The sequence below is a fragment of the Nestor notabilis genome, unplaced genomic scaffold, assembly GCF_000696875.1.
Source record: "Nestor notabilis isolate BGI_N333 unplaced genomic scaffold, ASM69687v1 scaffold34184, whole genome shotgun sequence".
NCBI classification, from domain to species: Eukaryota; Metazoa; Chordata; class Aves; order Psittaciformes; family Psittacidae; genus Nestor; species Nestor notabilis.
Window position 1 is genome coordinate 1 of NW_009926555.1, and position 11,591 is coordinate 11,591.

The 11,591-nt window shown below is 40.9% G+C and overlaps 1 protein-coding gene across 1 annotated transcript; it reads left to right on the forward strand.

Annotated features, from left to right (window-relative positions):
- Positions 1 to 787: 787 nt before the first annotated feature.
- LOC104405004 (glycerol-3-phosphate dehydrogenase, mitochondrial-like) lies at positions 788 to 5,191 on the forward strand (the record flags this gene model as incomplete). The annotated part of the gene is made up of 4 exons (XM_010013583.1): positions 788 to 900; positions 996 to 1,074; positions 1,194 to 1,292; positions 5,066 to 5,191. Coding segments are annotated over 4 exons (417 nt in total), but the record flags the coding sequence as incomplete, so codon positions are not given.
- Between the last annotated feature and the right edge of the window lie 6,400 nt (positions 5,192 to 11,591).

Consider the following 11,591-nt stretch of genomic DNA (forward strand, 5'->3'; position numbering starts at 1 on the left):
CAACCCTAACTATTCTATGATTCTATAAACAAGGCTTTGCTAGATGAAGTAGCGTATATGTATGTGCCTAAGGAATCTTTCACTGCTGCTGCAGCTGTTCTGCAGTGTGTGCTATTTAATATTGGTGCCTGCATGTCAAATGCTTCTTATCACTCTTAGACTCTGTTTGGTGTACCCATTGCCGTAGAAGGAATTCTGTTCTACAGTACTCTATGTATGTCAGGTACATATCACTTACTAAAAAACTGGCTATGGAAGATCTTCCACTAAACTTTCAGGTAACATTTTACTACCATCCTGAAAACTAGTTTAAAAACATAAAAGAACCTGCTTGGTGTTGAGCCTGCTGAGTTTTTTTGCTTGCTGATTTTAGACGATTAGGTGAAACCTTGCACTAAGATATCAGCTGTGAGTTAATGGCATTTTGTAGGCCTGAACTGCAACTAGCATTTTTCATGAAACAGGTAGATACGCCATGTGTGACTGAAGGCAGTGTATGGTCCTTAAAGCATTTACATGGTAATTAGAAGTCTTTACGAGTCTTGATATCTCTTTTCCAGACTAAAAAGTGCCTAAGCTTAAGTTCATGGGTTTTTTTGTTTTTGTTTTTGGGTTGGGTTTTTTTTTGGTTTTTTTTTTTAAATACTTCTCAGCTACCATCTCCTTAATCTTTGGACCTTAGATAAACTCTAGTGAAGTGGAAGAAACTACTAAATACTACACTAAAAATAATTGTGTGAGAACTTGGTATTCCTCAGATACATGGTTTTTCTGTTTTTTCTTGTAGGAGGAACTGGAAGCTGCTAAGAAATTTCTCTATTATGAAATGGGCTACAAAGTAAAATCAGATCAATTAAGAGACAGCTCTGAAATCAGCCTAGTTCCTTCAGATATTGAGAGGTAAGTAGAGTGAAAGAGTTCCCTATGCTGCTAGGAATTAATACTTGTCATTCTTCTGAGTGCAGTTTTTCCCACTGATAACCCTTATCTTGCAGGTACAAGAAGCGATTCCGCATGTTTGACAAGGACAAGAAAGGGTTTATTACTATACTGGATGTGCAGCGTGTCTTGGAGGTAATGTTCCCCTCTGTTCTTTTGGTTTCCTTTTTAAGTTTCTTATCTAAATTTGAGAGTGTGGCATAAATAGTGCTGAACAGCACAGCTGATGTACTTTTGTGCTTTTATTTGTCTAGAGCATCAGTGTGCAAATTGCTGAAAATACTCTTCATGATATTCTGAATGAAGTGGATCTGAACAAAAATGGACAGGTTGAGCTCAATGAGTTTCTGCAGGTAGGTGTCTCTCTGTTACCAGAGAAGCTGTGACTTGAATTAACAAAGGTGTAAGTATTTAACTTTTTTTCCCCTCTGCTTAAGGTCTGGGTTGGAGACTAGGTGAGTGTTACTTGGGTAAATGCTATAGCGTTGATGTTATTTGCCAGATCACAAGGTAAGTGACACACACAACCATCCTCAAGCACTTTGAAATTCAAGGATTTTTTTGTGTGTGTGTGTGCAGAAATAATGAGTCCTAAAACCAGTTCCAATTTACAAAGTACACTACAGTACAGGCCTGAATTTGGCCCTTTATAATACAGAAATGCTGTTTAAGTATATTCAAAATGATACAATTGTCCATTGGAAAGTATATGGCACAGTTGGGCACACTGACATTTATCTTCGTCTGTTGATTGACTAGTAGTTTCTAAACTATTTTGCCTATTTTAAAGAATAAGCTTGTAGTTAAAGCACAGTCCATCCCTATAACTCCTGGGTTAAACTGTCCCTGGTTTAACTCCTGGGTTGACTAATGGTACCTCAGTTTGTATGGAAGACGTTACATTGACAACCCACGCACCTGACTTTTTGCGAGGCTTTAAAATAAAATGAAGAGTCTTATGGAAATGTTTATTTGCCCAGATTCTCATGCATATGCTGTTCGCCAGTCAGTGTTGTTTTTGTAGAGTCTTCCTTGGTGTGGTATTTCAAGTGACTGCCATGTCTTCCGTGCATGGTGGCAATGATGAATGCCAAACATGAGATAAATTCATGCTGGGGATTTTGGTCAATGTCAGCCCTTTCTTCACTGTGTCAAGTTAAACAAACAAGATCAAGGCAAAGGAAATGGTAATTGTCTCTCTTGAGATGAGCTGTAGATAAGAGCAGCATTCTGAATCTAAATGCAGAAAATTTTCACAGATTGTGTCCAGCATTAGAAAAAGGGACTATTAATTTGCCTAAAATACAGCAATTTAGCTGGGTAACTGAAATGCACTTGAGGGAAGGGGCAAAAAAACCCCCAACGAACAAACAAATAGTGGTGGGGGAAGAAGAAACAATGGCTTTGGGAATTCGTGTGTGTGGATTCAAATAAAAGAGAAAATCACATCTGGTTTTCTGGCTGTTGAAAAGGGCCTCCCTTTTACACCCCTCTGCATGTGAAAACTTTTAGTTGATGGGGTGAGAACCTACTGTTCACTGTAAGAGCTGTGTTAAACTATGATGTGGCTAGTTTGGACACATTGTGGTTACGAAGTTGGAATGACTTGTAATTATGTCTGAAGCGGATTTTTGGTGGCTCGTTGGGTTTTTTGCTTCCCTGTGCTAAAAAGCCTCAGTTAGGGTTGCGTGCCCCAAGGCATTATATCTGTAAAATATGAAGGCAAGCCACTGTTTTGGTATAGTTTCAAAGGTACTGTTGTAAAATTGTGTAACTGTGCTACTGGCATCGCCTATGCATTTCACGATTGGAATATTTAATCCTGGTGACTGGCACTGCAGTAAGGATCACTTGTGCCTGTGCACCTCCTTCCTGGGGCGGCAGGGAGCAACACACAGGCTGCTCCTGCGCAGCCGAGAGCCTAGGAGGAAGTGTGGTAATAAAATTAACAGGAGGTTGCCATGGAAGGAACAAAATACATTAAATGTTTGTTTAATTTTTTTTTTTTAATGGATCTGTTAAGTCAGCTCCCAATACTTCTGTGTTTGCTTTCTGAAAACTTTCAAGTAATTGCATTTTACCGCAGAATGCTTGTGGAAAGCCATGTGCAAATATTTGTGGACATTTATATTAGAATATAGGAACACAGTGTACCAGGGTGGCAGCGCAGCTCTGCAGGCACGGAGTGGAGCAGTGCCAAGCGCTTCCTTTGCCCAACCACAGATGCCTGTGTCACTCCTGTCACAGCAGTAACAGTAACCGGTGGTGAGCACTGGTCCTGACAGACACTGATGCCTACAGGTCTTTCACAGAGAGAAAGCGGCCTGTGTTGGTCAGGAACACAGAAGGGTTGTTCCACGTGGCAGGAAGGCAGAGCTCTGATGGTGAGTGGGTGTACACGGTGCTGTCCTACAGCAGTGACTGTTTTTCTGAAGCTTAGTGGGGCTGTCATTTATGCTCAGGAAAAGAGAGGGGAACTTGGAAACTAGTTTTGGTATGCAAAGCCAAAAAAGCCCATGTTAAATCAAGAGGAGGCTTTCTTCCCAACAGCAGATTTCTTTTTGGGTCCTGACTGACCCACATGTCAGATAATCTTCTTTTCATGGCAATGCCAGGGTATCAGCCACCAGCAACCACTGTTTTATAGTTGCTTCCCCAAAAAGCGTGCCATATAGGCTGTAGTTGGTATAGGTTCACAGTTACTGCTGTAAAACTGTACCTCTGTGGCTACTGGCTTCTCCTATGCAGCGGTATAGTCAGACCAGACAGACCCAGGACTGGTAGCCGAGTATATTGCTGGGCAGCGTGCATGAGTGAGGGCAGGGCCTCTCCTCTTGGGAGATCTCCCTGCTGTGTGTAGAGATCACTCTGGAAGCAGGGTGTTAGGTGATGGGGATCACCAAGCCCAAGTGATCATGGGCTTCCCTTGCTGTCTGTAGCTACTGCTCTTGCTGCTATTGGTCCTCTCCTTCCCAATTCCATCATCTGCCTTGCCTCAGGGCTGCACAGCATCAGTAAACGCCTTCAAAGTGCAGGGAGGCTTTTCCAGCCTTGTCTGGGTCTGCAAAGCACAGGGTTCCCCTCTGACCCTCTTCCCTGCGGGTACTAATTCCTGTTTTGACAGGGTTGATGCCACATTTGCATAGGTCCAGCTGCAGATATAATTAATAGATTTTCCTATAGAGGGGAAGAAATCTGAAGGATTCTCAGCACCGGATAGGAGTAAGAAATTGCATTTTGTAAGTGCCAATTGCTTTCCATAGTAGCTTTTGACAAGCTGGCTGCATGTAATTTCAAGTCTAATGCTTGCTTTATCCATGGGATAAAGAAGAATTAACTAAAATCTTAGCACTAGTTTGTGTTCGTTAAGATAGAGCCAAGTCCAGTTTCCAGGACTTAAAGGCAAATTAGTTTTAAAAGTCTGTAAAGGAACTTGGATTTGAAAGAATTGTGGAAGTCAAGTGCGCTGTCTCTACAAAGAAGGGCATATAAATGAAAGAGGGTATGGTCTAGGGTCAGTGGTGGATCAAGAATGGTGTTCTATTAGTTACATCTTTCAGATATTAAGAAAAAAAAAAAGCCTCTGAAATGGATGGGTTATCCCACATTCTTGTATGCAAAAACCCTGGGGTTGACCATCGCTCGCACTGTTACTTCCAAGTATTTGGTACTTCTGCCCTTCCTGCCACCCATGCCTGGCCAAAAGTTTCAGTCATATTTCAAGAAAATGTAAATGAGCTTTGAAACCATACAGCAGTTTTGCTTTATATATGGAAAATCAGTTCTGTGTATTCATTAACACTTGCTAATGGCTCTTGGACAAAACAATGAACTCTGCCGTTGTTCAGAGTAGAGCTATGTGGGAATCCCTTGTTGTTGGCCCTTTGGTGGGACACCCAGCAATGCCTGTCTGCCTCTGGTGCGGGGAAGCTGATAGCACCAAGCTGCATGGGTCTGCTGGGTCCCATGTCCCATAAGCCACATGAACAGCAGGGGTTGGTGGTGTCTGCCCAGGGACTGGTGTTGGTTGCTGTCACTCTGGCCTTTCATGAAGGGCTATACCCTCTGCCTCTCTTCTTTGCCTTGCAAAGGAGTTAACAGGATGCTTTCCCTCTTGTCTTCTAAGCTCATGAGTGCTATTCAGAAGGGCTATGTGTCTGGAAGCCGACTGGCTGTGCTCATGAAGACTGCTGAGGAGAATCTGCATCGGCGTGTGGGGATTCCGGTGGACCGGAGCGGTGGTGGACTGTGAGTTCAAACACAATGTCTGCTCGCAGCCATGGCTGATGGAGGTGCATCTCTGCTGAAAAACATTCCGGTGCTTCTGATTGGTCTTGCTCGTTCCAGATGACCAGCATCTGTCTATGGGTGTAGCTCTTACAAAAATACATTGGTGCATTTGTTTTCATTATTAATGGTTTTCTGTGCAGCTGTTAATACTCCAGTATGTGGCCTTTTGGATTGGGTATTCTTTAGACACAGGGATTCACTAACAAGAATTCAGGAATAGAAGTTAGAAAGATTTGGGTGCACACACAAGCATATGTGCACATACTGCCTTGTTCATTAATTTCTATATCACCTTTACCTTCAAAGAAAACAATGCTCAGAAAGTGCATCCTGCCTTTGAATGCATTGCATTGAGTTTTGTGACTATGTGTTTAGTGTTGAAAAGCTGTTGATCTCTCCTCAACAAAAGTGAGACAGGAAAAGCTGGTGTTCTGGATTGCAGATAGTATCACAACAGGATCAAGACCGATACTTCCCAAGGCAGCATTTGCAAAGAACTGTCATGAGCCTTCCGTAGGTGGCTGGTTTTGCTCTTCCTAGTGCTCTGTTATTTCACTGGTACCAATACTTGGCCAGACAAAAATATCAGCAGCACGAAGCTGGAAAACTACAAGACATCTTGATTAATCACCCAAGCTAATAATTTATTTAAAAGCAAGGGGACAGCTTTCCTTTCTCCCATATTAATAAAAATAAGCTTCCTTTAATAAATAGTGTTGTCTAACAGGTGGTGGTTTATACTGTAAAAGGCTTCATACTGTTTCCAGTTTTGGACAAACCCTGATGATCTGTAGAATATGGCAGGTTTAATAGCGTAATGGTCTTAATTGTTCATTTTAAAATGTTCAAACACAGAGTGAAACAATTAAATTTGTTTTGCATTACACTGAATTGTCTATGAAAGTGAAAGGGCTATTGTTCAGCAGCTGAGGGGGGAAATAGGATCACTCACTTGAGCTGTTTTCAACCATGTTGTGTCTGTCTGTTTGCCTTTCTGTTGTTGGATTGACTAGGCTCAAGATCAGGTGGAAGACTCCTGCCTAATGTGGAACAAGGAAGGGAAAAACACAAGAATGGTTTATTGATGAATTTGTCATTCTGTTATATTCTTTATGTATAAGTACCAATTTTCAACTTAAAGCTGCAGTTCCAAGGTGTTAGAATCTCTACTTGTGTAGAATCAAATCTTTTTTAACCAATGTCACCACTTTCACTAATGGAAAATATCAGTCTAATGGAAAATATCAGTACAGGACTGAATAGCAAGGATTGCTTTTAAAAGGGAAGATGATACATACACAAAATGGAGATGGTGAGGAGTGTTCATATGGAGCACAGTAAGTACAGAGGTTATGTTTGGCTGGAGAGGAAGAGTCCTTTAAAAAAAATAAAAATTCAGGTGCTTAAAAATGACAGATACAAAAAACCAAACCAAAACAAAAAACAACCAAAAAAGAAGGGCAAGCCTCATTTAAAATCCAGTAAATGGTTATATTTCTGTCAGCCCAAACAGTTTGTAAAATCTGGAGTGAAGGAGACAGTTTCAGGGAAAATGCCTCTCAGATGGTTTTTGCGCGTTAGAGTCTTCATTGACCCTGCCTTTTACCAAAACGATGGTGTTATTCAGGGTCATGGCTTTTTTGCTTGGAGTCCTGTGCTGGCAAGGCATTGTCTGAGTGACTGAGGATTTAGCACATTTGGCAATGTAAGAATTATTTTATGGACAAAGGGTTTTGTTTCTGTGGTCCTGCAAACCTTTCTTTTTGAAATATGTTCCAGTATATTCAGGTAAAGTATGTAATGTTGAGCACAGCTTCATCTCTCCAAACCCCTCTTCAGATAAAAACACAGTAACAAATTTTACATATACCGTAGAACTGGGGGGAATGAATGTAGGATACACAGGTTGGTTGGGTTCAGTGAGCAATGTCAGGAGGGAAGGGGATTCTACTACTAACAATAAGGAGAAAAGTAAAAAAGGAGAAAATTAGACCTTTTCCAGGCCACATGAAGAAAAATATTTACAACATTTACAATATTTACAAAGAAAAATTCTCCTTTATAAATGGCACTATTAAGAATTAATAATAAAAGTTTACCTGTGAAGCCAGGGCTTTCTGTTTTGCACCCAAAGTATAGTCTTTGTTCTCTTGTTTTAGCAATGCCGCATACAGGATGGGACCGTGGGATTTTCCTGGCTCAATGTGTGTCCTCTGATAGGAATTTGCTTTGCATTTTAGGCACTTTACTGTCATGCTTCTCTGCTCTTTGTATGCCACAGCAAGATCTTGTATGATCACCCTGTGTAACAAGATTGCATGTGTTACTTAAAACAGCTACATCTATACTTGGAAAAATCTAGAAGTATTTATTTATCACCTCACATCTTGGAAACATCACATATTTTCAGGAATGTTGGCTTTGGTTTGTTTGGTTTATTTTCTTTTCATGCGAATGTACTGTAGAAAGAGTTGTACAGAATCATTGTCTTGCATGGTTATGGTCCTGGGTGGAAAACCATTAATGTGTTTTGGGGTTTTCTGGGGGGTTGGTGTTTTGGTTTGGGTGCTTTTGGTTTTTTGTGTTTGGGTTTTTTTTGGGGGGTTTTTTTGTTTTTTTTTCTTTTTTTTCTTTTTTTTTTGTCTGTGAGGTGGGAGTTGGATTTCTGGATGTGGGAATATTTTTGATTTTAAATAAACTGCACGCCTGGAGGGGAGGGGATGCATGTACATGCAGTGTGTTTATATATATGTGTATAAACACGTGTGTACATATGTGCACACTGTATACACATTACCTGTTTTACACATGGCATGTAGGTATTTTGTTAGGTTACTGTTCTAGACTGAACTGTTAAATACTGTGTTTGAGGCTGGGTAGTCATTTTTATAACTGTCTTGGTGTTTTACTGCCATTATTTATTACTTTTGATATACAGAATGAGCCGCATGCATTTATAGAGCAATAAGAGGATGTATTTAATGTGCCTTGTTTTTAACTGAGTAAGAACTGAAAGCATGAATCAATAAAACTGATTAAAAACGGTCCCTTCACTGGCAGTTTGTTACGGCAGTTACAAAAATAACTTTGATTAGCCTTGAAAAAGTTTATTTTTAAGGGAAGAATGTTCAGATAGATGCTTGTTCGTAAACATAACATAATTTTGTCCATGCTTTCTCGTTTCAGCTCAGAATTTAGTGCTTCATAGTTTAGAAGTGAAAATTAGGAGTTAATGCAGCACTTAGCATTCTTGTGATGTAGGAGCTGTGTGTGCTCGCCGCTGACACACAGGGTGAGATATTCTGCTTTGCCATCTCGTACTAAAATCACAGCCAGCCAATTGGCCTGGATTTTTGGAGGGGGGGGTGGGTTGGAAATGCCAGTCGCAAGTGTTCCTTTGCACACTGATGAATTTTATCATAACTAAAATCAATAGAAATGAATGGAAGAAATTTCATAATCCATTTTGATCATTTTACATGTCAAGTTAGTCCAGGGTTGCCATGTGTTGATAAATGTTCTTACCAAAAAAATGCTATATATTTTCATTGTCAGTAAATCAGTAAGGCTGTTATCGGTTTTAACGCAATTTTTATAATCTCCATATTATTTTATAGGTTTTAATTTTCATTTGTAATAGGGATATTCCACAACTGTGATGCAGCTATGCTGAATACAGGGCTTGTGTACGTGCAGGCAGGATAACTTGCCTCCACATGTCCCCCACAGAAATAAGCAGGACCAAGACCTCCTGAGTGGAATTGCAATGATTATAAATTTTATCTAATGGGCGGTATGTAAGTAATATGTCAGAAAATGTTTGCTGCAATCATTTTTGTCCCAAATATTTTATAGCACTAAAATTGCCTTCAGTTGTGATCTTGATTTTGCTGCTCTCCACAGAACTGAGAGGAATAGGAGTTTTTTGAGGATGGTGTTTTGAGGCTGGGTTACCTTGCTTTGCACAGTTTTCTCCACTGAATGTTCAAAAATTCAGATTTATTGCAACTTATGTTCTTTTGCACTCTGCAGCCTGTTTTAGAAATACGATATATAATATCATAGCAACATTAATATTTAAGCGTTGGTGCTTGAGCTGGGTGTTTCCCGTGTCAGATATGAACTGATTGCATCTGTGGAGGAGAGAAAACCAGTGAGGGTGAATCTTTGCTGCTAAGTCAGCGTTGCTTCTCCTTGCTGAAAAAGAGGGGTTCACATTTGTGGGCGTGTTCTGCCTTGAGGCTTTAGTCCCCATTCTCCTGTTTAACATTCTCCCCAATTTTTGCATGTCTGCACCCTACTGCAGGAGCACTGCCGGCACAAAGCAAAAGCGCTCAGCTGCGGTGGCTGGAGGTTACAGGCTGTGTTTCAGGATCGATACCTTCTTCACTCAGAAGATGCCGCTGATGCAGGCATGTGCTGGGATAATCTTGCCTCTTCCTATTTTGCAAATAAAGGCAGAGATTAAATTTTGCTCCCCTGAGCAAGCCTCTAGCCTGCTCGGGCATTTTTTTTTTTTCCCCCACAAAAAGCCCTGTGCAAAGGCTGTCATATATGCTACGTTATCCAGTTGGATGTGAGCAGGGAGCTGATTTCTGAAAAATTTGGGGAAGTTTTAACTGTGTATTTCACTGAACTTGATCCTCGGCAAATGCCAGCATCGGCCACTGTGCTTTGTCTGCCTCCTCTGAACCATTGCAGCCTGAGACTGCTCAATGCAGTCGACAGGCTGGGGCTGCGTTCGAACTTTCCGTGTTTAAGCAGGTTCTTATTCAGTGGCAGCCGTGATTTTGAGCTACACCCAGCCAGCATGGTGCTGCGGAGTTGTGCCAGCTGTGCAGGTGCCTGAGACAGGGCTGAATGGTGTCACTGGTTCTCCTGCACAGGCTTTATTTGACTAAACGAGGCAAACTTGGTTCTGTCTTAGCGAGATACTGTAATCTGTTTGTCCAACTGATGTAAACGTAATGAGGTTGATCAGTAAAACTGACACCAAGTGAAGGGAGGTGGACTGGTGTGCCCGGGCTCACGGTCCCTTGCAGGAGCAGCCTCCCACCACCCCAGAACAAACACGGGGTGCCGCTGCCTTTCCCCTTGTCTCTTCTAAGTGACTGTTCTGATTATTTTACCGAGGCACACAGATTTTTATTTTAATTTTTGCATATCAACAATTAACTCATTTGCAATTCATTTTTATGCAAGCTGAGTTTTTCCTGTCCAAGTCAAGAAGCTGTAAATCTTAGATCTGTTGAGCTGATAGTGAAATATATTTCATTTTTCCCCATGAATCATTTGCCATCCTTATTGCAGAAAAATGGCAAAATTATGGTGTACCATGTTTTCATAAATTACTGCTTTCCTCTCTTCCCGTCTCCCCCCCCCCCCCCAGTTTGCTCTGTAATTTGCCTGGGAGGAAGGGCAGTGTGGGAACCTGGAGCAGCCTGGTGAGCAGGGCTGATTTCTCTCCAAATTGCCTGAAAATCCACCTGGTCTCTCTAAATTGTACATAGAAACAACACAACTAATGCAGCATTCACAGGAATCAGAAAATGGATAATTGCTGCTGAAGTTGTTTTGGCTTAGTGGTGGTAAGAGATCGGCTGGTTAATGACTGCTGTGCCAGAGAAGGGAGGAAGCAGCAAGTAGCACTGCTTTTTCCCAAAGAGCAAGCAGCAGGTCCTTTAGATTCCTGTTCCCTTGCATCAGAAGCTCGTAAACTGCAGGAAGCCAGGTATTTCTCTGGGTTTAAGAACGTAAAGAATTCCCTTTTCTAGGTTTAGGAATGTAAAAGCCTATAGCTTGCAAAACACTTTTTTAAATCTTGGCAATAATATTTATTTTAACATCCTGGAAAAATGATGCTTTTATTACACTTTGGGTTTAGCTAGGTAGCTAATTTTGATTAGTGACTTCAGTAGCTTATTGCATCTAGGAAAGGCACTGTTCCACCTACCATCTTCTCTTAAAGCCGGGTTTTTCTGATTTAAAGAAAAAAAAAAAAAGATAAAAATGTTCATCATGGTAAGCTGTTAAATTGTTTTCAAAATTGGCCATTTTTTAAATGGAGCTTATCCAGCTATGTCAGTACTTCAGGTTGCAGTGAACCATTAAATAAAAACCCAAGACAAAATGCCTTTGAAAAGGGTTAATTAGTTTTAATATTGATTTATTCCGTATAGGGCAGTAATAGACTAGAACGTTTATTCCTGGTTTGGGTCATTAAAAGCAGTCTTTGGTTCTAGAAGGAGTTGTTTCTAATAAATAAATAAAAGAGGCCAATTAGGGTAATTTAGGGTGGTCTGGGGCATGTCCTGGTTCTGTAAAAAAATAGGTGACAGGTTCGTTTGGGGGGTTTTGTGGAG